The sequence below is a fragment of the Venustampulla echinocandica genome, assembly GCF_003357145.1.
Source record: "Venustampulla echinocandica strain BP 5553 chromosome Unknown scaffold_0, whole genome shotgun sequence".
NCBI classification, from domain to species: Eukaryota; Fungi; Ascomycota; class Leotiomycetes; order Helotiales; family Pleuroascaceae; genus Venustampulla; species Venustampulla echinocandica.
Window position 1 is genome coordinate 6,007,040 of NW_022474205.1, and position 25,583 is coordinate 6,032,622.

At 49.3% G+C, this 25,583-nt stretch overlaps 7 protein-coding genes across 7 annotated transcripts; 3 read left to right on the forward strand and 4 right to left on the reverse strand.

Moving 5' to 3' along the window:
* Positions 1–1,259: 1,259 nt before the first annotated feature.
* On the forward strand, positions 1,260–2,939 carry BP5553_01854 (uncharacterized protein; the record flags this gene model as incomplete). The annotated part of the gene is made up of 5 exons (XM_032010477.1): positions 1,260–1,622; positions 1,685–2,043; positions 2,110–2,235; positions 2,286–2,766; positions 2,820–2,939. The coding sequence occupies 5 exons, from the start codon at positions 1,260–1,262 to the stop codon at positions 2,937–2,939; spliced, it is 1,449 nt and encodes a 482-aa protein (XP_031874531.1).
* A 1,100-nt stretch (positions 2,940–4,039) lies between these two features.
* Positions 4,040–5,812, reverse strand: BP5553_01855 (Uncharacterized protein; the record flags this gene model as incomplete). The annotated part of the gene is made up of 2 exons (XM_032010478.1): positions 4,040–4,420; positions 4,544–5,812. 2 exons carry the CDS (start codon positions 5,810–5,812, stop codon positions 4,040–4,042), a joined length of 1,650 nt encoding a protein of 549 aa, XP_031874532.1.
* Positions 5,813–6,616: 804 nt separating this feature from the next.
* BP5553_01856 (uncharacterized protein) lies at positions 6,617–9,149 on the forward strand (the record flags this gene model as incomplete). Its single annotated transcript, XM_032010479.1, has 3 exons — positions 6,617–8,043; positions 8,092–8,791; positions 8,850–9,149. The coding sequence occupies 3 exons, from the start codon at positions 6,617–6,619 to the stop codon at positions 9,147–9,149; spliced, it is 2,427 nt and encodes an 808-aa protein (XP_031874533.1).
* Positions 9,150–12,213: 3,064 nt separating this feature from the next.
* BP5553_01857 (uncharacterized protein) lies at positions 12,214–13,113 on the reverse strand (the record flags this gene model as incomplete). Its single annotated transcript, XM_032010480.1, has 2 exons — positions 12,214–12,455; positions 12,504–13,113. 2 exons carry the CDS (start codon positions 13,111–13,113, stop codon positions 12,214–12,216), a joined length of 852 nt encoding a protein of 283 aa, XP_031874534.1.
* A 588-nt stretch (positions 13,114–13,701) lies between these two features.
* BP5553_01858 (ARM repeat-containing protein) lies at positions 13,702–16,136 on the reverse strand (the record flags this gene model as incomplete). Its single annotated transcript, XM_032010481.1, has 4 exons — positions 13,702–15,151; positions 15,370–15,502; positions 15,534–15,665; positions 15,839–16,136. The coding sequence occupies 4 exons, from the start codon at positions 16,134–16,136 to the stop codon at positions 13,702–13,704; spliced, it is 2,013 nt and encodes a 670-aa protein (XP_031874535.1).
* Positions 16,137–16,951: 815 nt separating this feature from the next.
* BP5553_01859 (Uncharacterized protein) lies at positions 16,952–18,493 on the reverse strand (the record flags this gene model as incomplete). The annotated part of the gene is made up of 1 exon (XM_032010482.1): positions 16,952–18,493. The coding sequence occupies one exon, from the start codon at positions 18,491–18,493 to the stop codon at positions 16,952–16,954; it is 1,542 nt and encodes a 513-aa protein (XP_031874536.1).
* A 4,916-nt stretch (positions 18,494–23,409) lies between these two features.
* Positions 23,410–25,192, forward strand: BP5553_01860 (Uncharacterized protein; the record flags this gene model as incomplete). Its single annotated transcript, XM_032010483.1, has 4 exons — positions 23,410–23,744; positions 23,804–24,251; positions 24,302–24,438; positions 24,487–25,192. The coding sequence occupies 4 exons, from the start codon at positions 23,410–23,412 to the stop codon at positions 25,190–25,192; spliced, it is 1,626 nt and encodes a 541-aa protein (XP_031874537.1).
* Between the last annotated feature and the right edge of the window lie 391 nt (positions 25,193–25,583).

The following is a 25,583-nucleotide window of genomic DNA, read 5'->3' on the forward strand; positions in this document are numbered from 1 at the left end:
GGATGTATTATTTCCACAATGTACTGTACGTACTCGTACGCTCTGTACGTATGGTGGTATGTTCCGTAGAGTACCGGTAGCGAAAGCAACCACCCGAGAAGGTGGACGGGGACGATGACGATAGGAATAGGGGAATAAATAGGGAGTGACGGAGAAATACAAGAAACCGTGGAATGTGGTATTTAGCATTTACAAAGCATTTGGCATCTGGCATCTGGCACCTGTAGTGGGGGGCGGGGCGGGGAGGGATGTGGGCAAAGTCCCATGCGGATAGCGCTTTGCTGCTCCGTCCCGCCAGCATTAATTTATCCTCCTTATTATTATTGATATTGCAGCGGCGCGGCGCGGGTGCGTGGATGTTTCTCCCCGGGTACGTTGTTATTGGGCCTTGGTAGCTTTAGCTTGGGGACAGCCAAAGATCAACAGTCTTGTGCTGGTGTAGGGAACCTATCGGCGGCCTACGAGAGTTCTCCCCCATGGAGCTAACTGCTGCCAGCAGTCCGTGGTGATGTGCACAGCGCTCTGAGCTGAGTTTAGTCCCGCCTAGCGGGGCGTTCCGTGGGCGTAGGCTCTAACCTGGCTCGGGCCTAGCTATACGCCCGGGAATATGTACTGTACGAGAGCTACCACGGTTACTGCTGCCGCCGTACATGTACTGTACTGTACTAGTAATAAACGGTAATGAACGGGGCAGCGCGTAATCCCCTAATCCCCCTCCTAGGCTTAATGGCGCCTAGCCCATGGGAATTGTGCAATCGCCAGCCTGCAAACCACGCGTGTTGCGCGGGAAAGCTGCCCTGGGACGGGGGTTCTGCTGCGTTCGGGGCGCGTTTTACACAATAATGCCATGGGATATGGTATTGCAAACGCGGATGGCCGGGGCGTACGGTACCAGCAGCAGAGGTAAGGTACCTTAGGTATTTATATACTCCCTCTGGAGCTATATCTATATCGTGCCAACGTGGCTCCCAAGCAGCCGGGTCTGATCCGATGGAGACCTCCATGTCCGACGAAGTATAGAAACCGCCGATCCCCACGTTCGCGTTCATTGCATGTACAAGTCCTGTTGTCGCTACCGACACAGTGGAACGTCGTCGCATCATGAACGCCATCTCGAGGTCTCTCAGCCACGCCGGTGTTGGAGATTGGATTTCTTTGGCCCTCGTTGCTCTGGTGTCGCTGTGTCTCCTCAGGACATTTCGCAGTTGGTATCGCTTGCGGCACTTCAAGGGGCCCCTCGTCGCCAGTCTCACGCGCACATGGCTGGCCCAGCATGTCTGGGGCGGCAAGATGCATCTGGATTTCCAGGAGGTCAACCGGAAGTATGGTACGTCGGAATCAGAAAATCCCGTGTAGAGTACTTGCTTGTGCTTGTATTTGCCCTCAAACAATGCGGCCATGCTAACGGAAACTCGTGCAATTCAGGCTCCCTGGCCAGAGTCGGTCCCAATGACCTCGTCACCAGCGATCCAGAGGTGATGCGCCGGATGTTGGCGGTGCGTTCGCCATATCGTCGCTCGGAATGGTACATTGGCGTACGGTTTGATCCCGTCCAGGACAATATCGCCTCGATCCGGGATGAAGACCGCCACAACGAGCTCCGGGCCATTATGGCCGCCGGGGTAAGTCACTCAGCGCAGCATTCTCCATTCCCACAGAACCATCAAAATAACACAATTTGCAGTATGCCGGAAAGGAGAACGAGAACCTGGAAGGTACCATAGACAAGAATATAGAAGGCCTGATCAGGCTGATCCGGAATAAATACAAGTCGACCGATTTAGAAACCAAACCCTTGGACTTCGGGAGGAAAGTACAATATTTTACTCTCGATGTCATCTCGGACCTGGCATATAGAGAACCATTTGGATATCTCGAGATGGATAGAGATTTACACGGCTATATCGAGGAGGTCGAGAAGGTTTTTGCGTCTGCATTAATGGTTACTATCTACCCATGGCTCAACTGGGTCTTGCGGTTGAGCATTTTAAAGGCTGCCCTGCCTTCTGAAAAGGATCCTCTGGGTCTGGGGAAAATCCTAGGGTAAGGTCCACTGGATTCCCATCAGAGGCAATTACACCCCGAGGCAATTCACTTACTTCTGAGTAGCATCACCAAAAACGTTGTTGGTAAGAGGTTCGGTCCCGATAAAAAGGTACAGCGAGATATGCTGGGTTCTTTCATCGCCCACGGACTCAACCAGAAAGAGGCCGAGTCAGAGACCATATTACAGATGTACACTATTTCCCCACCCAGCTACCACAGCTACATGCTAACATATTCAGTATGGCCGGTTCCGATACAACCGCAACTGCAATCCGCTCCACCTTCCTGTACTTACTAATGCACCCGCGCGTGGTATCCAAGCTGCGCGCCGAGATCTCCAGTACCCCCATCTCATCCCCCATCTCAGACGCCGAAGCGCGGAAAATGCCCTACCTCCAAGCCGTCATCAAGGAAGGTCTGCGTATCTTCCCTCCCGTCGTAGGACTCATGTCCAAGGAAGTGCCCCCCGGCGGCGATGTGATCAACGGCCAATTTGTACCCGGAGGAACGAAAATAGGCTACGGAGCCTATGGCATTTTCCGAAACAAGGACATGTTTGGCGAAGACGCGGATGCATTCCGGCCAGAGAGATGGCTGGAAGACACGCCAGACAAAATCAAGGCGATGGAGTCCGTGCTGGAGCTGATCTTTAGCTATGGGAAGTACCAGTGTCTGGGAAAGAATATCGCGATGATGGAATTGAATAAAGTCTTCGTCGAGGTACGTGTTTTGAAAGATTTTACTTTGTGGGACCTATTTACTGACATAAATAGTTGCTGCGAAATTTCGATTTCAATATCGTTAACCCGTTACGGCCGATACGATCAATCTGCCATGGGATTTTCTTCCAATCGGAGATGTGGCTGACTGCCTTTGAGAGGGAGAAGTCGTAGAACGTGTAAGGGAAAGAGATGTATAACTTTGGAACCAACCGAGAGAAAGATTTCGATGCTTGCACGAACTCGTTTGGAGGGAGTGGACTTGCAAGCCAGCTGGCAGCGTAATGCGTAATGACTAGGAATTTGTATTTATGTACCAGAACTCATATAAATATCACGATATCCTCCCATGATGAGCCTAAATAACTTGAGTGAGCGCTGGTGGCCGCTTAACTTACTTAGCACTCGGAAAGATTTCGGTAGCTTTATAACACTTATGTGATAATGATCTAACCTGCTCAGAACTCTTATTTTGCAGTCATCCTCTTCTCGTCGTTTCAATGTGGCCATTACCCTCTCTGCCGGTTCCATAATGACATTTACATCAATCGGATCTACCAGACGTTTAAAGCGTTTGTCCTAAGCCTTCACAGCCAAAATGATAGTATCTTCTCCATTCTTACAGGTTTGCTACGAGGCTTTTACATTTTTGGGACTTCGCTGGGGCACATTACTCGAAGGAAGGTATTAATGTTAAGTAACACGAGGGCATATATGAAATTAAAAGTTAATTGCTGCGTAGTAGTTTGCACGTTAAGCGGCTAAGTTAAGATGTGTATGTTCTATGTCTGCATTTCCATTTTGCCAGCTGCCTAGTATTGCTCTCAGTAGAGAATGCTGGCTAAACCTGCGGACAAGCTGCTTCTGATCGTTATTGTAATATCTGGCTGAATTAATATGATACCTAGGTCCGGCGCATCTTTCGAATTCTCATCTCCGCTATATTTGTCTTCCGCAAATCGTAAATTCCCTCCGCTGGGTGTTGGAAATGGCCACTCGCCGCAACATATTGCTGGACCGTTGCACCCGGCTTGGTGCTAAGGCGTGTTCAGAGTTGTATCTGCTCAGTGCTTATGAAACCAGTACAGGCTGGCGCTACCGCCGTTCAGATCGCCCTTGCTCAAGTCGAAGAGCTTTCGACGCGGAAGGCAGATGTGGGCAGCGCCAAGCCATGATGCGTGAGTATGGCGGTATCCACTACGCATCAGATCCCATCTCCATCTCCAACCCCAAACACCTTTGTCTTTTCATATGGTCATCCATTTCTGAGAACGTCACTCCAATCCCATTTTAGCATCATCACCAATCCCCCAATCCGCTTCATTAGGGCGAGGAGGCCTATCATCCTCACTGGCGTAGCTCAAAGTGCTAGCACGGCTCCCGGCGCGTTTTCGTATACTTTCCTGTCTTACGCTAGCCTTGTCGCTACTACTATTAAGGCTGGCTTTCTCAGCATATTCGGGGGGTGGCTCGTACTGCGTAGTAGTAGCCACAGGGGTGCGCGCTACAGCTTCGATGCTGGTGGTGCGGGTTGGCGTTGGGGAGGGCGTGATTTCGGTGCTGGAAGAGACCTCAACGAGTTCGGCGTCGCGATACCATTTCCTCCTGCGGGTATACCTTCCCCAGCCGTCTTGGCCCCGTCGACCGTTTTGCCACTGGGAATCATATTAGTATATTCCAAATATAAACCAAGGTTTGTCTGAATGTTTGTACTGTAGCGGAGGGATTATCTCCTCGCAGTACCGAGGTCATCAGACGTGGATGATAGCTCTACTCACCTTATTATCATAATAGACCCATCCATGTCCACCATTATCGGTATTATTATCTGCTTTGGTACCCCCTTCATCATACTCACCAGCTCCTTCCACGAGCCATTTGCTCCCCTCTACCCATCTCCACCTTGCTGTGCCCTCCTCAACATCTGGAAGTTCAAATCCGTCCTTGGTGGGCGCGGAGTTGAGATGTTCATCCGTCCATGCCGCTCTCTCATACGAAAATAGCGTCGTCGTCCACCCAAGACCAAGCCATCTTCGTTGATTCTCATAGATTATAAATGTAAATTTAACTCCTGGTGCATCAGGCCGTCTTTTAGCGGCTGCAGAAGCAGCCAGCTGTGCACCTTCTTGACACGCTGACGGCGTTCTGGAAGGTGTTCGAGTCTTTTCTCCAGTAACTACAGGAACAGGGGTACCTGCGAAATGGAGACCCGTCACGACCGAACACAATCTGCGTATGAGGGCCGATCTCCACAATATGGTTCTTGATACCCGGGTAGGTCTTGAATGCCAGGTCAAAAATAGTGTTCCTACAACTAGCACGATCCTCTTCGTTGTAATAATTTGGATCGGTCGGAGAGTCAAAACGATCCACAGCGGGGTCACTAATAGTATCCGCAGTAGAAGAGTCGTGAGAGCCGGCCTCGTTGTGGCGGACGTGGCAGTTCTTTGAGTAGAAAGGAAATCGGTGAGCTCGAGCATAGGATCGAGGAGCACATTGCATCTCGATGTAAATATCTTCAACGTCTGAACAATCTCGTCAAGGGTTTTCTGATGTTTCGTATTCGTGGCCTCCGAATCCGCTTTTTTGTGACCTTTCTTCTGCTTCTCTCTCGTCCAACCTGTCGATGACAAGGGGGAATATCGTCTTGAATACATGCCCAGTATCAATCCCATTACAACCACCACCGGGCCTGCCAACCGCATAACTATATCCCCGTATAAGACCACCGCCCAGAAGCCGGCGAGGAGCAAGAAGCTCTCCCATGGGTCTTCGGTCGTCCATGTTAAGAGTCCAACCAGCTTATTGAGCGGGAGAAGGAACGGATGCGAATATGCCAACGCTCGTGTGATTTGAGGAGGGGTCGCAATAAGGAGGGGAGATTTCTGATGCACGAGGATGGTGGATCGTTGCTTGTTCGCTGAGGGGGCCTGGGAGAGTGTCACCGGCGAGAACGCGGCTACGGTTGGGGGGTTTGGGTCATGGTTGGCTTGAGGGTCTCCATCAGGAGATCCATTTTTCCTGCTCGAACTCGGAGTGGAGGCCATCATCCAGGGAGTGTCCTTCGTGGAGAGGCATCAGTCATGATAATGTTTGTTGTTTCAAGTTGGGGGGCAGGGCAGTGTAGACGTACAAACGCAGCCATTTGCTACAACGTCACTGTTGCCGACGGGCAAACAGGCTTGCTTCGTGGACCGGGCTCAGGATTCAGCTCTGCTCTGCGATCGCATCCGCAACTTCGATGGGCCCAAGGTACCAATCACTCGGCATTGCATCCAAATAAAAGAGAAAAGAGGTGTTTAGATAATTACGAATATAAATATATTCAAGCCCCCGGCGGCAGAGTCGTATTGTGTGGTAGAGCGGCGCATTCAGTACAAATAATAATAGGCAAGGCAAGGCAAGGCATGCGCTTGCTCGGCCTGGGCTTAGATCACATGCTTGCATAGAATCGAGGGGGCAGCCTTGCATAACAGTTGGTGGTAGAGACAAACGTAGAGACAAAGGTATATTGCTACAAATTATGTGTAGGAAAATAGCTACTTAGAATTCAAGTGTCTTTAAGTACTACCTATATATGGTACAAGCTCCTACGTAGGACACCTATAATATGCTGCAAGTACTTCCTTCAGCCCTTGCTGTTCCAAGTTTGCATCAAAATAAACACAGCCTTGTCTACACGCACGTGATGAGACTGCAGGGAGACAACACCGCTCAGCACGCTAAGCCTAAAGTGGTGCGTCGCGAATTTTCAACTTCCATTCTTCAAACCTCTTGATCGCGAATCCTTTATTACTTCGTACTCCGTTCCCCCCGCGACGAAGGATCACCACCACGACCAACTCCAAAAAATGTCGCGAAAGGCGCCCCCTCCAGCAAGAAACCGGCCGTCTGGTACCTATGGCGGCGGCGATTCATACCGACCCCAGAGTGAAAACTACAGTTACCGTCGCCAGGATGAAAACCGCCCTCCATATCCCCCAGGACCACCCCCTCCACCGATGTACGAATTCCGTGGGCGAGCCGACTATGAGTCTAGACCTTCCTATGATCGTCGATCTCCGCCTAGACATAATTATGACTACCCCGGCGCTCCTGGACAAGATCGACCTCGTGGTGACGGCTTCGATTTCCGCTATGATGCGCCTCCGTCTATGGACTTCGGTCGCCGTGAACGGGAAGGAGATAGCTACCGGCCTCGATCCCTTTCCCCTCCACGACCACCACCTGGCCCAAAGAGCTATAGCGATGGCCCTACCAGTCACTTTCAATCAGCCCGTCAGCAATACCGTGGCGATGAGCGCGGCAGCTATAATTCCCAACGTTACAATGACAACCCGCGTGCCGGACGTGGTGGGTATCGCGGTCGCGGCGGCCGTAAGGGCGCGTCAGATCGAGCTTTTTTGAAGACAACCCGTGCCCCTACCCCAGAGCTTATGCAAGGCATAGATGAAGATAAGGGTCCGTCGTATAGATATCGGCCCATCGAGGAGATGTCAGATAGCGATGAAGCTGAAATGAGCTTGTCTGAAAACGAAAGCAGCGATGAAGCTCAACAACCCAAGAAAAAGCAACCTCGTATGGAGACTAAGGCCGCAGATGGCGACAGTGTCCCCCGATGGTCCAATCCAGATCCATACACAGCATTACCACCTCCAGATGACTCGCAACGGAAGAAAAAGGACGTGGTCAAGCTAATCCGCAAGGCTCGTGTCACTGGTACAGAGAACGCCACAAAAGCCGAGGCTAGAATCGACGATTTTATTTCTTTTGATCTCGATAATGATGAATTGACTGGTGACCAATACAGACCAGCTGACCACCCTGGAAACGGTGTTCCCGGTGCTCCAACAGGCCCTCGCCCTCGCGGGAAGCAGGTTGCTCCACCCGCACAGGAGACTTCTCGCGATGTTCGCATGCTTCGCGATGAACAGGTTCTTCGTGATGCTGCTCGCCCACGCGATGAGGTTCCCCCAGTTCCACAAATGGTTCCTCGCGAGACTGGTCCTATACAAATCAAATTGCCGAGCAAACATCCTGTCACGCTTCCCTCCAAGCCAGCCCCAGCCATAAACTTTGCTTCAGATCCGGCATTAGGTAATCGCAAACGAACCATCAGAGACGAGCTCAAAGGCCCTCCCCAGATCTGGGGCCCACTCAAGGGAAAGAAGGGACCATCTGACGGTAAAATTGTATCATCATGGAAGATTCCTGCCAACTCGACGGGTACTCCCTGGGTCGAGATCGATCATTCTAATAGTGCCAATATGGGTCTTTGGTAAGTGGCACACGCTCATGCTGATTGTCTCTCGCTCATATCTTTCAGGTTGCATAAAGAAATTATTGACTTTTATTACTACGTCAAGCCCCGCCACTTCGAGCAAGTCATCCGCGCAAAGCTTATTGAGGACCTCCGGACCAGTGTCAGGAGGCGCTATTCAGATGTCGAAATTCTGCCATTTGGCTCATTTCCAGCTGGTCTGTACTTGCCAGTTTCCGATATGGATCTGGTTTGCGTTTCGGAGGATTATACGCGAACGGGTTGGCCCAAATACAGGAATAGGGACCTCTGGAGATTTGCCGATTTCTTAAGGAGCCAGAAAATACCTATTGAGGGGTCAGTGGAAGTGATCGCCAAGGCCAAAGTCCCGCTTGTCAAGTACATTGATAGAGTTACTGGGTTGAGAGTGGATATCTCCTTTGAGAATGACACTGGCTTGATCGCGAACAAGACCTTTCAGGAGTGGAAGGCTGAATTCCCCGCCATGCCCATCCTTGTCACATTAATCAAGCATGTCCTTGCGATGAGGGGTCTTAATGAGCCTTCAAATGGAGGCATTGGTGGGTTCTCTGTTATCTGTCTCGTTGTAAGTCTACTCCAGCACATGCCACAGGTTCAGAGCAGGAGCATGATCCCAGAGCATCATCTCGGCGAAATTCTGATGGAGTTCTTCGACTTGTACGGCAATCAATTCAATGTTACTACCACAGCGATTTCCATGAAGCCGCCGGCTTATATTCCAAAGGTATGATTCATCCCTTCCAGTACCCCAGTCAACAACTAGTTTTGCTGACAATGATAAGGCTCAAATTCCGAACATTGCCTACAAAGGCGCAACGACAAAGATATCCATCCTTGACCCCAACAGACCGGACAATGATATATCAGGCGGAGCTTCAAACACGAACAAGGTTCTAGAGTGTTTCTCTAATGCTTATAGAGACATGCAAAAGAGAATGGGCGATTTGCAGTACCTCGAAGACCGTTGCCGTCAGAGCATCCTTGGTTCCACCCTTGCAGGCAACTACAGTTCTTTTGAGCTTCAACGTGAGCATCTTGCTCATGTTCACGAACAACTTATCGGACCTATCCAGGACACCTGAGTTGTTGTTACTGCCCTATTTTGCTTATCCTTTCTCATTGTCACTGGTGGCGTCGTTTTACTCGCTGGCTGATTGCGTTTTGCTTTGCACTTACATGTTCATGAGGTGGTTTGCATCGATATGGCGTATGGGGAGGTGGAATGATACCCGGTAGTATTCGCAGTCATCGACTTGTAAAGTAGCGCGAGATTTGCTCATTTCTTTTTCACTTTCATGCTATTAGGAAGCAAGAGATACCATGACTGACAAAGTCTTGCAGTGATCGAGTCGGCTCTTACCATCGGTTCCAGAACAGATGAGGCTTATCGATCACTCGATGCTTTCGCAATGCAACATACATTTATGGTCGAATTCGTTTTGGACGTTCCCCTTGCGAGATGCTGATTAACGGATATTAATAATACATAGTCTCACTGCCGGATTGGCGTCTACTACTGATCGCTCTTTCTTCTTTAGGCAAATCTCGACATACGAGCTCGGATTCTGGCTTCCAGACACGAGACTCTACCTTCTCGACATCCCGGGCGTGGTGCAATCAATCTGGTACCTGGGCTTTATGTTCACTTTCTGGAATGGCACCTCGCCCCCTTTCTCACCCCAGCGAGCGCTTTATGTGCTGCTGTGGAGAGGATGCGGATCTAATCTTATCTAGATTGAACCTAGTCATCTGTTAGTTGCGCGTGTCTTCAAGACCCCGAGTTTGCGTTTAAAGTTGCCCCTATCGGCGAAACCTTGCCCTTTAATTATGCTGCGTTCTTGTGCTGTTTCATTGCCGCCCTTCGCATGTTACAAGTGGAAAGTTGTCATCAATTAATTTGGCTACATCATAGATATTTAAACTCAGCTTACTCTTACTCTTTTTTTTTCATCAGGTCCTACTTTGGTTCCAAACCAGGAACTGACGAGGTTTTTGTTAGTCATGGGTAAAGCACAATGGCCTCGCTGTAGCCAATAAAGCGGTTGACATGATCACGCGTTGATGTCTTCATTAGACAACAGACACATTCGCGAATGAGCACAGAGCCTTCCTAGTCGCGCCCTCCAGCCACACGGCAGGAGCTATAGTTATCTTGACAGGCTCTTCCTCTTCTCTTCTTTCCATCAACCTCCCATCCTAACGCCTTGATTTCAATTTCAACTTCAACAAAAAATTCACTTTTCGGTAAGTTTAAAACGTCTCTTTGAGTTTTGAATTTTTTTTGGAATTTTGATGTTGATATTCCAGACACGTACGAGCTCACTGCGGAAAAGATGTAGGAGAATAGGATTTCATTTTGAGTGCCTGTTGTTAGTTAAAATACTGTTGTCAACTTTGGCATTGTTGTCATTGTCTCGAAATACTTTGTAAGCTATTTCGCCAAGTAGTAATAAAAACAAAGTTCTCCTTCTGTACGCCAAAAGTACCAGAGCGATAGAGAGGCTTACGGAATTTATAATTGCAGGCAGCAATAAAAGCATCTCGTCAGGCGCTAGGCAGTTCTCCCAGTCCGGGAGTTGGCAGAGGATGTTGGTTTACGTCTCTAAGATAGGAACAATTTTAAGACATACAAAAGCCAAACACTCTGATTGAACTTTGATCCTTAATTCCCTAGAGCTACATAGACCCGTTACTCGTGGAATGGTCGGTCATCTTTTCTGATTCCGTCGAATCAACCTCTAGAATCCTGGCGCTTGATTACGAGCTAAGAAGCTACTTATGCTCGTGGAGGGTCAAACGCCTCGACCTAGGTCACCTTTCCGTCGATTAGTAGTGCCGTTTCACGAGAGCCCTCTGTTCGTGAGTTTACACCTGTTAGAGACTCGACAATGTTCCGTAGCGATTACGACAGTGAGAGAGCTAGAACCAAGGAAGCTTGAGTGCTAGTCCCTTACCCCGACGCTCTAGATTTCCAGGCTATTGCCTTGCCTCTACAGGCTCGTGTCGGTGCATATAGGATCAAGCGAAATATGCAATTCCAGGACCAAGGTGTTATCCTAGGATACAATAGGGATAGGAAGCCACTAACAGTAAAATATCTTTCTGGAGGATATGGATCTACCAGACGGAAACGGAAACGGAGAAGTCATTATCGCACCCGATGCGGCGGCTGCCGCTACAGTTAAGTTGCTCCACTCCCAGGAAGCTAGACTTCTTCACGAAGACACCAGCAGAATGCTACATACCTTGGTAGGTACAGTGGTTTAACCCATGGCACACTCCAGACGGCGTCACCACGCTTATCTGTGAGAGACCAACCAATTTCAGCGGGATGGGAAAGAGGGGCTGTTACTTATCGAAGGCTGTGCGGGCTCCTCGAAGTCACCCCAGTCGCTATACGGAGAGTTATAACATTCGTTCCTTATAGCTCTCTGATAATCTGTTGGTTAATTGACCAGTTAATCTGAATCATCCTGTCATGCATTATACTGTTGTCACGGAACGTTGCTGTTGGATTAAATCTCACTTCGGTCTACGCCTGTATATAGTTAGAGGCTCCCCTATCCCTTTACCTGAATCAATCCATCAATCACTCTTTCACCTATGGACCTTGCGGATCCAACAGTTGCTGCTGTTGCGGAATTTTCCCGTAAATATTGCTTCGTGGTCATAATGTTGTAGCTGTTTTAGTACTTGTATATTCAAGCTATATTAATCTGCAGTATTATAGGAACTTACACGACAAGGTAAGTTGACATAGCCAGGTTACTAAAGTTACAGTAGTAATAGGTACTAAATTTGTATAGAATATTAGGGTAGTTTATTTGTACTAGCGCATACCTAACTGACATACCACATGTGTCCTGGCATATCTAGGTGCCGTAAAGGCCGGTCTAGTAATCAATAAATATCTAAGGGGGGCCGGGGGGGATTAGGGTACAGTGGTCGGCGGGATTAGTAAAATGCCGCTAACAAAATCAGTTCCCAGACCACCAGAGCCCACCATAGGAGATACGTGCACGTTGTTATTGTTTCGTGCCGTGGGAGTACGCAAAGTAACACTACTGTTCTCCGGCTGTCGATGGTCGTTGTCATCTTTACCGGAGTCCTCGATATCACTAATAGAGCGCGATAGGACCGGGGTCTCTAGAGAAGATCCTTGTCAACCGGTTTAGACTTACCTGTCAAGTAATCTGAGACCGTGAATGCAGACTCGGGGAGGTCAGACTCGGAGTCTTGTGCGTCTTCCCCGCCTCGCAGTAGAGGTACCAACGGTGAAGGCAGCTTGAGCGGGGGGATATCTGAGTCAAGTGCAAGAGAACTACCACCCATCTCAGCAAGCAAGGCATGAAGAGGCTTAGGATTGGCCTTAGCCTGTCTCCATCTCTCTTCCATATCGTCAGCAATATCATTCATCGTTTCATTGTGCGACTTACCTGGCATGGGCACACCTTTACTAGCAGTAGTAGGGTCAAACGCATCATCATATGGCGACACACGCGGTGGTCCTGGGGCCCAGACGCCTCCGCCATGGTTTGGAAGAGGTAACAGTGGCGAGGGCAGCATGAGCAGGGAGATATCTGAGTCAAACTCCAGAGCACTACCGCCCATCTCAGAAAGCAAGGTATGAGGAGACGGGGGCTTAGCTTTGGCCTGTCTCCATTTCTCTTCCATGTCGTCAGCAAGATCCTCTAGCATGGACAAGCCTCTACTATCACCAGTAGTAAGGTCAAATGCATCATCATATGGGTACACATCTCCTAGTCCTACTGAGGCCCAGACGACCTCAACGCTCGTGTACTCATGAGGAGTGGCCGAACTTGCGTCGTGAACGACTCTGTCCATGTCAAGCGGAGTTAGACCAACGTGTCTGGATACAGCATCGAACCGGCGTCGACTGGTAGTCGCGTGAGGGGTTCTGACTGCGTGCCTGGAAGGCTCTGGGACAAAACAATCCTCATCAAATCCCATTTCTGCAGCAATAATGCTCAGATACTTATCAGAGGCTACTCTGCGAGAGTGGAGAGACTGAAGCGATTCGTCCATTGTGAAAAGATTTGGATGTGACTGTGTCTGGTTACTTTTCCTGTGGCTTTCTGTATGCAAGGGCGTTGGTGGGTGATGGGAAAAGGAGATGGTTAATGGGCGCTTGTGGAATTTTATCTAAGTAGCACTAGCGAGTAGTAGTGAAGGCCGTTTCGATATTGTTCCAGATATTTGTGCTGTTTTCCTCTCAAAAAAAAGGTATAGTTTCGTAGATAATTATGTCTCGTACATGTGAATAGCTTGGGACTGCTGGCTAGCAGCGGATAGAAAACAAACTTTATCGCTGTTGTAGCCTTAATTCAAATGCGCATTTTGGTGCAATGACTCAGTGCTTCGTTGCCCGAAAAGTTATCTGCAGTTTATTCCCTTTTATCTTTTTCGATAACTCTGTTTATGTTATCAAACAAAAATATTGTTGTTTTTCTATACACAAAGAGCATTGTTAAGCGAGCTTGAAAAAAGGGGTGGTTATCACGTGTACGTTACGCGAACCCAATGCATCTTGAAAGCCGTATGCAAAATGATATCTAAAGGCCAATACCGCTGATAACTCCAATATTCAAAGATTTCTTAGGGCGCCCCAATAGTTCAAGCCGGCCCCGCCCCTTTCTCTTTGAGAGTCGGGTCCTCAAGGCGCCCCAAGGACACAGATTCCTTCTCAGAAAGCACTCGCTCCCCACCACCCTTGAGCAGATCTTCAAACAGAGTTTTCCTCATCACAGCCATCTCAGGGCCGTAATTTTTTAATAGTTCACTTACGAGCACAAGAACATTTTGCCGATCGAGTCTTGCCATCTCGGCAGCCTGTGGGTGCGGTTGGGAAGCACTTTCAGTGGACTCGTCACCGACGACCTGTGCTTCCAAGAGGGGGGTAGATGGAGGTGAGACTTTGGGGGCTATTAATTTCTCCCCGGTCAAGGCCTCAACCAATGGCTGGAAGACAGGGGCATCATGCAGCATCGAGCTGATGTATTCTGCGCCCTCAGGATGCCTTGCCATAAGCGCGAAAACAAACCAGCCTTCACTCCGCAAGGCCGGCCATTTCGTTTGCGAGACCATGTATCCAAGGGGCCTGCCGATCTCTGGATGCATGGAGAAGAACATTTTGCGTACGCGTCCCATCTCTTCGGGTGGTCGGGCTGTGGAAGTACTGACCACGCGACATACCGCTACCATCAGTCGGGAGATCTCCATTTTGGTAGGTTCGACATCTGTGCGGTCAAATAGGGCAATGAGAAGTGAGAGATTGGAGCGCATATGTGCGGGTGAGTCTAGATCATCGGATAGTCTCGCACAGAGCTTTCGGGCATTCTTGTGTGTATTGTTCACAAGCTGGCGAGCTAGGGATATCGACGAAAATTGTATTTGATGCAAGGTGTCGAGGGCCCAAAGTCGCGGAAGAATTTCGAATACCCCTGAATTTCCAATCTCTTCCTTGTTTTTAACAGGCAAGGCGAGGTTTTTTAGGAAACCCATCGCCGCATGGAGAAGTTGAGGGTCGTTTGCATCAGTAAGGATCGCAATTAGAGGTTTATGCACTTGAGATGTATGGACAAATTCTTCACATGCCGCGTCAGAACGAGCCAAGTTTCCCAACATGATACATGCACAGACTTGGAGTTGAAGTTGTGGACTTGAGAGCCAGCGTCGAAGGTAACTGCTGAACGGCGATACGATTGGACATGTGTCCTTAAATTCCGGGAGGGCTGAGACATCTGAAAGGACTAGATTGAGATTGCTGCGCATTTGTGAGAGTATCTTGGCTTCTTCTTGCCCCGGTGGAGATGAGCCGATTGACGGGTGCGAGTCGAACCGAGTATACGAGTCCACCAACACTGTGACAGTAGTGTCCAAACCTCCATGTAAAACCAGGGCTTTCTGAAAAGTTTCATGTTGAAGGTAGGCTACAGCCGTGTTGACCAGAGCCACAAAATCCTCCATATCATAGAGAAGCTCTCTATCTGCTGCAATCCTCAAAAGTACTATGGCTGATTCTTCAGGTGCGAGTTCTAGTTCAGATGCTGCCTTCTTGTTAGCACTGCACTTAGTCAGAAGTACACGGAAGTACTTTACGTTGAGTGATCAAAAGGTCAAGTATTTTGCAAGTATATCCGACAAGCGCTCTGTTAATACTAAACGTCGGACTAGATATGAGATGAATAAGCCTTTTTCCTAAGGAGGATTTCGAAGCTTGTTGTTGTGCAGGCTCTGATGAAGTTAGTTAGGCATCAGGGAGGCTGGCCTAAGAAAGCTTACCATAGTCTATGCATATATTGAATAAAACCGGTACGGTAAATTGCAGCAACGAAGTATCTCTTAGCTGGAGAATTATTGAAGGCAAGGAATTCGAAGAAACGACTCGAGCCCGATTCTCGTCTGTTGAAGTTAGCTTCATCCAATAGATTATATGATAAACTTACCAGTATCCGCGCATGAATTCCCGATCAGCCGCAAAATATGGAGCTTGAGGGCATACGTTAAAGTAGGTACGCCCAAGAGCCCAAGAACGAAATCAAGAATCCCGGACTCTCCCATTGGTATCCGCCATCTTGCTAAAACCCAGTCAGTGCATGCAAAATATTGACTCCAGCATAAAGGGGACCGAAGGCTGACAGCAGTAAAATTCTGTTACGCAAAAAAAGTCGAGCGTTTAAGGCAGAGGTCACAAGAACGCCGAGTAAAAAGAATTTGAATTTGAACAAAGTTCTGAACACCCCTGACTTACGATCCCGACTTCCATCGGCCACGCTCTCCATGGCCTGGTCCATCCGTTCATATCCAGAGCTCCACAGCCAGTCTAGTGACGACAAAACTGATTTTAATCTTCCTGTTCTGGCATGTTGGTCTTCTGGGTCGATCTCTGGTTCTTCTTCTTCATCATCACCATCATCCTCATTCGTCATCTGATCGTCGTTAACATGTTGCTCTTGAGGTTCGAAGACCTTCTGAATGCTTCTCAAAATTTCCTCTTGAGATTCCTTTTCGTCGACTGGCAACTTTTCTGAGCCTGAGACGTGATCCATGGTATGGGTCTGAAATTGATGACGGATCTAGGCAGCCAGACGGCCTAGGTATTTTATGTCGACTATTCTATGTGATAGTTTGAGGCTTCACTCAAAGTATTTGAGAGCTGAATGGGAGAGGTTGGTCTTTATAACATTATTATAGTAGGGATCCTCAGGCAACGGTTGGATGTGTCTTAGATAAACACGAAAGATGTAGGTATGTAGCTCAAGCTTTTTGGACCGTCGACTCGTCACCGACAGCGGCGGAGCACCGGCTTAGTCATGACCGGAATCCGACCAACCAACCCACAAGTGACCCCACTAACGGAGCATTTCAGCCTTGTCTCGCAAAGAGATAGTGGATTATAAGGCAGATACCATTAGTAGATGCATTATATCTTTTACCCTATATGATCGATGGTCACAGAAGTTACAATGCGAAGAGTATTGTTACATTGGGGATTGTATTCATGAGCTATGGGGCTATGGCCCTGCAACTGCTATCTATGGCTATCTTAATCAAGTAAAGCAAGAGTGGATGAACTTTGCGGAATATCGTCTAAGCTTTCAAACCAGCCGAAATTTAGCAATATGAAATCCCGGCATAACAGCAGTTCCCAATACTGTACAATGGTTTGTGGAGGGAAGCTGAAATAATAATTGCATGATTGGGCATCCTGATAGCACCAATTATCCTCAAACGAAAATGGAGAGAAATGATTCCGTGACAGTCGTATTCATAGCATCATAAGAAATATTTTCCCGGGGTTAGTTGGCCCAACGTAAGGGGATAGCAGAAAAGATTATGCGGCAATGGAGTCAAGATATTTCCCTTATGCACGGGTACCGTCGAAACCAATTCCTAGACCAACATTGCCAGCTGCGCGAGCCTTCTTGATGGTGTAATCACTGGAGTGCTCGTCATCCCTGCGCTTTCTCTTCTCTGGGACAGACTTGGTAACGGATCCAAATATCTTGGTCTGTTGGAGGCTGCTGTGCTTGTCTCCAGTAGGGATGGGCGTGGAAGTTCGCGACGCGGCAACCTCAAACGATTCGCGAGGGTCGAGACGAAGCATCTCGGTCGCACTCTGGCTAGCCTGACTCTCTTGAATGTCCGGGCTGACTTCACGGTATGCATTGACCGCGGCACGGGCGATCTCTTCGGTGTCAGAGGCGGAGATGGTGCTGTCGCGCGACTTGCGGCGGCGCTCTCGTGGATATTGACTCATACCACTGGCAAATGCAGTAGCAACGCGCTCCTCTGCTTGAGGGGAGAATTGAGCAGATGGCAGGAGGGTTGAATTGCTGGTTGCCGGTCGGGCAGATCCAGGCGTAGCAGGCAGTGAAGACAACGACTGAACACCACGGTTGTGCCTATTGGGTGTACGGTGATCAGGGCGTCGGTTGACGATTGGTGTGGAAGGGGCGCTGTTGTTTTCCTGGCTCAGCACCCTGTCCGCCAGTAGCAAGGCCGCGAAAGGTTCCTGGCTATGATCACGAGCTTGGCGAATAGATCGACCTGTCATTGGAGTGTGCTTAGGAGTCGACCGATACTGCTTGGGAGTCGTTGGAGAATTATGGAGGCTAGGGTTGTGAAAGATGCCGCCGGGACTACGCATCTCGTTGATGTGCTTCCGGTTCAGGGATATCCGTTCTCTTAACTGCCTAACCTCCCCCTGGAGATCAGCGACGTCATCTTCCTTCCAAATAATGATTTTCTTTGCTTTCCGTAAGTCATCAGCGAGTTTACGGCATTCCGCTTCAACCTGCCTGCACCGGTTTCTATAATGTTCAAGGGCTGGGGGATCCTGGGCATCCTGGACGCGATGTTGAAGAAGCTCAACCTCCCGAAGAGTCATCTCGTGCTCGACTTCCAGATGCTTGATGGCCTCCTCGCTTTCAATTGTGAGCAGATTGTGCTGTAGCTTGTAATGAGCGGCCGACATCCGAGCCTCACAGGCTGCCGCATCCAATCTAGCATTCTCTGCAAGCGCTGCTTCTAGCATCTCTCGAAGCATCTCGGGAGAAGCATTGGCCAACTGCTCCGAGGTTGGCTTTACAGGCGGGCCAACATGTGCTTCTCTTTTGGCACCGTTGAGTAATGTTGGCGGCGGAGAAGTAAGGATGGGAGGTTCAGGGGTGGCAGAGATGCGATTCGCAGTAATGGCGTTTCGTGAGTTGATATTTTGCGACGATGGTGGTGGGGTCATGGAGGACGTGAGTAGTGATGCTGTACCCGGAGCAGCTGTCAACGAGGCGGTTGGGGAAGCAGATCTATGGATCTGCTGTCCAGCAGGCAGACCAATATTGGCATTCTGAGGAGTTGAAGGAGCATCTAAGGGAGATATCCCCTCGAACGAACTTTGGGAACTCATTGTCACAGATAGCAATTCGGTCACCAAGAGGTCTGCGAGTTGAAGTGGTCAGCGGTAGGTCACAACTACAATTCGGAACAGAGATAAAGACATACCCTTTGTATGAGTGCAATAGTGACAATAGCAACTGTGAGAATATTGTTGGCGTCTGCTGAATGGTTAGCATTGGCGTCGAGGTGCAGATCGGTATGGGGTAGCTGGCGCACCTTCCTTCACCTTGGTGGAGCGAGCGATAGAGCCACCGGGCGGGTCAGGATCGAACACCCAGATAGCACAGCGGGCTAGTCGCAGAGCAGAGCGACAGATATTGGAAGGGCGCGAGACAATTGGCAACAAATGCGGTCCGACTGTGAGGCAAGAAGACTGTGTTCGAGGTGGTGATTGTGAAGGGTATTGCGACAGGAAAGGTGACGGTGACGATGAAGATGAAGATTGCGGAGGAGAGAATCAATCAAGCTGCGGGAACACACAGTGTCACATTACGCAGGGCTGGGAGTTGGTCTGGGCAGAGGGCTGGGCGGCTCCGGGGGCGGATTATTGTAGCGCCGGCGCCGGACGGTTGCCATGGGCAGCGGCCGGCATGCGGCGGGTAACCCCTGAAAGGCTGGAATAGGCAAGGAGCCTTGGGGTTCAACAAGCTACCGGATTGGGAAGTGGTCTCTTTTTAACGAATTATCAGCATCGAGGGGTAGGTAGGCACCTTAAATGGCACCCATTGCTATATAAGGTAGATTATGATCAAGACATGCTGTATCCATGCTCGTCTACATGGTACTGTACGCACCTACGCAGTACGTCGATAGCTACAGTACATGTACATAGTAGTAACAGATAACAGATATCAGCGACATTGCACGGTGGTTGCCGGGCCGGGGCGGTGAGACGGGAACCCCATAGCTGCAAGCTGCGGGTGCTAGGAACAGCTCTCTAGTGGAATCAATACAAACAAAAATTGACTAAATTCCACTCTTGGGCGAGAGAGCTTCAACGTGCCATCAGATTCTTTATTGGGAAGTGTCTGAGAGGCTGCCCGCTACCGTTACCGTTAGTTAGGGGTTACTGCCACTGCTGGCTTTTTCTAGATAAGACCTGAGATAGGTGGAGTGAGGTGCAGTAATTGCTTATTTGCCCCTTATCTCCTCTTCATCCACAGGGCAATTTCTGTTCACGATCACCACCATTATGACCACCCAAACCGCCGATTAACCTCTCTTCTCTTCGCCAACACTCCGCCCTTGTCACCATGGATCAATCCATTGGCACCCCAACTCCCAGGGCATCTGGAATCCCACGGCCCTCGAGGCTCCCCGTGCCCCGAGCTGGTCTGCGTCCGTCGCCATCTCGAGAAAATCTTCAGCAGTCGCCCAGGCTCAGCGTGAGCAATCCCATTTTACGGAGCACCCCCTCTCGCGACAATTTGTCTTTGGCAACCCCAACAAGACCCCGCATACCTTCAACTCCCGGTAAAAAGCGCGATTCGATCGGCGTCCTCCCTAGAAACCGCGAGCCGTCGACTGGCACGTCCAGTTATACCCCAACTACCAAACGTGTCTCGCGCCGGATCAGCCACGATACACTTGTCAGAAAACCTTCGCGAACGTTCTTTGGCGAAGGACAGGTTGGTCGGGGATTGAGGCAGACAGAGGGACATATTAAGGAAGATGATGGTTCAAATCCTGAGAAACCAACAGACCAAGCCTCCAGCGCAGCCGGCCCGGCCCGAAAGCCGCGACCATCATTATCAGAGCGGGCAATCGAAACTCTGCAGAATATACCGTCCTCTCCGGCAGTGCGAAGGAGAGGTTCGAGCTTCTTCAGTTCAGATAATCCAATGCGGCCACCATCCAGAAGCAATCAGACTTCGCGGCCTGGGTCTAGTCATCAGGCAGATGGGTCGATGAGGCCGCCATCATCTCGTTCCTCTAACTCGAGGCCAAATTCGAGTGCTGGCCCGGGCAAATCTGCCCCGGTAGATTTCCGTGCTTCTACGAATACGTTCCGCCCTCCACCTAATTTCGGCGCCCAATTTCCAACTAAACGTCCTAGTACGGGGACATCTAAGAGGCTCTCCATTATCCCGAGCAATTCACCTTTGCCACCTAATATATCATCGTCGAAACTCCCATCGCCCGTGTTCAGCCCATCAACACAGCAAGTTTCTCCGTCTCTGGGCAAATCTACAGCTAGGGCCCCACCGATAAAGTCAGGAAGCAAGACCCTTTCCGCGAGGCCTCTAAAGCCGCGTGCTTCTGTGAATGGACTGTTCCGCAAGCCTTCGATGCCGAGTTTAGACTCATCTAATGACATCGACCGGATTGGATTCGCCTCCAAAAAGAAGCCTCCTACATTTTCAAATTCATCATCAGAAGCCGCTTCAATCACTTMCAAGGTCTCATCGGCGACTACAGCAACCTCTGTATCTAATGCGAATCAGGAGCTAACACCGCGAAAATCTTCTCTTGCACTTCGTGACCAAATAGCCAAAGCCAAAGCTGCAAAGCGGGCCGCAGCCAAACAAGCGCCCAACATCGACCCTGCGAGGAAGGAAGAAGTTCCTGTCATTGCCACAGGTACTTTTGATTTTGGCTTGTCAGATGACCCATTCAATCAAAAAGTCAATCAGAATGATATCAAAGGTTTACTTCGTAAGCGTATCGATGCCGCTCGATCGGATGGAAGACTCAATATTGCTGCCATGGGGTTCAAGGAATTTCCCGAAGACATTTTGAATATGTATAGTCTGGAGGCTATTGGTGCGCAAGATGGCTCGTGGGCTGAAGCCGTCGATCTCATCAGACTCGTTGCTGCCGATAACGAGTTCGAATTGATCGGAGATCATGTTTTCCCTGATATTGCTCCCCGTGAAAGCCTAGATGATGAAGACGCTAAAGGAAATCAATTCGGAGGCTTGGAAACCCTAGATCTGCATGGAAATGTCCTGATAGCGCTACCTGTCGGATTAAGGAGGCTTGAGCTTCTAACAACACTGAACCTTGTAAGTGGCTAAAAAATGATACCCGTTACCAGTGCTGACTCTCACAGTCAAACAACAAACTCGGGAACGATTGCTTTGAAACCATTTCACAAATCACTTCCTTGCATGACCTAAAGCTTGGACGAAATGAGCTATCGGGGTCTTTAGACACGAGGATATCATGCCTCCGCAACCTAGAGGTTTTAGATTTGCAGGGCAATACTCTAACTTCCTTGCCAGATGCATTAGCAGAACTTGTGCGTTTGCGAGTGCTCAACGTTAGAGAAAACAGCTTGACCTCTCTGGCCCTCGAGGCGCTACGTCATGTGCCCCTTATCGAACTTTTTGCTTCGAAGAACAAGCTTGCCGATACCCTTGTTCCCTCCGAGATTGAAGAACTCCCACAGCTTCAGATCCTGGATATTTCGAGCAATGCCATCACTAGCCTCACAGATTTTGATCAACTCCGCCTTCCGTCGCTCCAGCAGCTTAATTGTTCATCTAATCGCCTCGTTGGTCTTCCCGATATGAGCTCGTGGCAGTCTCTTTTGTCACTTGCAGCCGAGGATAACAACATATCCACCATCCCCGAGGGATTTGTCATGCTAGCCAAAGTCAAGAATGTGGATTTCAATGGCAATAACATCAAAGTTCTGGATGATAGAATTGGAGCGATGGACAATCTTAATGTTTTCCACATTAGTGGGAACCCATTGCGAGACCGGAAGTTCGCCAGCATGTCAACAGATGAGATAAAACGTGCGCTAAAAGCAAGAATGGCACCTCCCGAACACGAAACAGACAAAGAATTTGGATCTGAAGGGGCATTCTACTCTGCTCCAGTATCGCCCATCTCCCCGTTACGGTCGCCTTCGTGTGAGTGGCCGGTCAAAACTGGAAATATTCTCGATCGATCCAACACCCAATCACACTCTCTCAACCCAGTTGCAGCTGCCCATGTCGCTACAAACAACAATATTAAAGTGCTAGAGTTGCACCACAACAAATTCAACGAAATTCCGAGCTCCATCGCGTTCTTCGCGGCTACTTTGACCACATTGAACCTTTCTCACAATGAGTTGACTAGCGACAGATTCATGAAGGACGATCTAGAACTCCCCGTGTTGAAGGAGTTAAACATCAGCTCCAACACATTCAATTCCTTACAACCAATAATACAGCATGTGCAAGCACCGCAACTGGAGAAACTCGATATTAGTTTCAACCGACTGACCTTTCTCCCGGCCTTGAGGTCGCATTTTCCGTCCCTAATCACGCTCTTCGCGTCGCATAATACCATCAGGGAGCTCTCGCCGGAATCCGTTAGAGGCTTGAGAACCTTGGATTGCAGCAGCAATGATATAAGCAGCCTTAGTCCTCGGATTGGTCTACTTGGCGGGCCGGGTGGTCTCGAACGACTGGACGTTAGTGGAAATCGGTTTCGAGTACCCAAATATACGGTTTTGGAGAAGGGGACTGAAGCTACACTTGCATGGCTTAGGGATAGGATTCCTGTTAATGAGATCTCTGCTAATGAGATTTCTGGTAATGAGATAACTACTGATTTGGATTAATGGGTTGGGAAGCATAGTGCCGTGTATGAGCTTGCTTTTGGAGTTGCTGGACGGAGGTGGAGTGGGAACTTTTTTGGGAATAATTCGTGATGTATAATTAACTAATCGGATATTGCTTCCAAAAGCAAGGATACATAATAATTATTAATTGAGTTGTCTGTTATGCCGAGTTGTTCAATTGGCCCATTCTGTGAAATTGCCCAAGTAGTTTCGCTCAATGCAGGTGGGCCACATGGTGGGCCGTTGATACGTGGGTGACTAAGAAGCCGAGGTCAAGCACATGTCGTCAGACTAATAATCTTTGGGCGACCTACCTATGCGGCAAGAATGCCAACAACGGATTCAGGATACACAATACTTGCCATACAATGGCTTCGACTTCAGGAGAAGACCCCAAGCCATCACGCGGTCCCGTGTCCGCGAAACCATCCGCCGACGACCCAATCCTCCGTAACGCGCTGCGTTACACAATATCCCCCAAAGAATATGAGACGCTCCACAAATTCATAATCTCGCGATCCAAAGTCTTAAAGAAGAATGCGCCCACCGTCGCAAAGGTCGAGAAGCTCCTTGAGAGACCGGGACGCGATGATCATAATGCCGCGGCTGTGAGGGCGAGTTTGAGACTGTTTCTTGCTACCGGTGCTGGGTTGAAGGCATGGGGAGCAATAAGTGAGCGGTTACTAGGAAGGGATAAAATACAGTAGGTTCTCGCGATATTATGGCCATTTATGTGAATTGAGATGCTGATCGTCTCTGGAGTGGGAAGAAAGTTCCCCTCTGGAAAGGACCGAATTTTCGACTGTCGCTTTCTATTTCTACCATCCTCCTCCTCCACCGCATCCTCTTTCGCTTCTTTACACGCTTGCGAGCCCATCTCCTGGCACCTGAAGCTCGGCCCTTCCGCCAGAGGAATAAACGGACTACGCGAACCCTCACATCAACACTTGCTCCTGCAGTAGGTGCTAGTCTTGCTGGGTTTATGCTAGCCGTATATCCCAGCGACCAGCTTCGGGTTACTATTTCCATATACGCGTTAAGTCGAGCAGCTGAATTTGCGTATAACCATGCAGAGGATGAGGGCTGGATTTGGGGCAAAGAAGGCAGTAGGTGGGAGCGGCCTTGGTGGTGGGGTAGTTGGTTACTTTTCCCTCTGACCTGTGGGCAATTGATGCATGCTTTTGTTTTTGATCGGGATTGTTTCCCAGAGGTAGGAAACGCCAAAGTATCCGTACTGGGATAATTGACTGACCCTTATAGGCATATGGCCGCTTTATATCCAATAACTCTCCGCAGTATATTCATCCCCGTCCGGAGAACTATCCAACACACCTATCCTGGCCAAGCCCATACCAAGTAGTCGATAACATTGCCGAAATGGCTCGCCTCAACTATCCGTATGTCCCATTTCACTCCCTTGTGTGGCTTATTGCTAATATTCTTAGCCCCTTTATCTCTCCCATCCTCTTCCCAGACAGCAAAACTCTCTCCGAGAAACTCACCAGCATATCCCCTATAACCTCTGCTGCCCACCCCCTAATTACGTCCCTAACATGTGCGACTCTTCACCCCTCCGACCCGTCCTGCCTTCGCACCTACGTCACATACTGGATCCGGGTCTTTCCCAAACTAACCCGCTTCTTCACCGCGTTCTTCGTTGTTCTCTCCCTACCACGCTACAAATCCTTCTATCGCGCGCCCATCACCACTCTTAATGAACTCGCCTCCCGGATCCTGCTCTATTCCTCTTTCGCCGCGGGCTCGATTGGCACCTCCTGGGGCGCCATTTGTCTCATCCAGCAACTCCTTCCCCGCCACCTCCTAGCCACGCAGCGTTTCTTCTTCGGCGGCATGGTGGGCGGTTTGTGGGGCTTCTTGGTCAGAAAGCAGGCCAGAAATGAATTCTTGTATAGCTTACGGGCGAGTATTGATAGTTTGTGGAAAGTAGGAAGGAAGAGGGGATGGTGGACGGGCATCAGAGGTGGTGACGTTTGGCTTTTTGTGTGTAGTTTGATGGTTATTAATGTGGTTTATGAGAGAGATGCTAGAGCTATCGGGAGCTCAGTTATTAGAAAGGGAGTTAGTTCTCTTAGAGGGGAGGGATTCAAAGATTGTGTTGCTGAGGAGAAGAAAGCCAAGGAAGAGAAATGAGGGTTGAAGACGGGATGATGAATTATGCTCTGCTAATGATAAAATCTGTACGATGTGTATAGTTTGCGTATTATTATAATATTACCAGCTGATAAACTTTGAAGTCATAAGGAACTGATTATCAGGTCTTAAACTGCTCAATAAACTCCTCGGCACAAATAACAAGGCTGATTCCATACAAGGCTACAAAACTAGCCGTTTCATCGGGAAGGTGGGGTGTGATAACGCCACCCACATCATCACTCCATAATGCCTAAACCTCCCCCAGAAAGCTTTTTTGTAGGGACGATCTGAGAGGATGTGAGACTGACCTATAACTGGACTGTCTGACTCTATAAAGATAAGCCCCTCTATCATAGGCGATCCCCGTTAGCTTTTCGGCGCCTGCCCA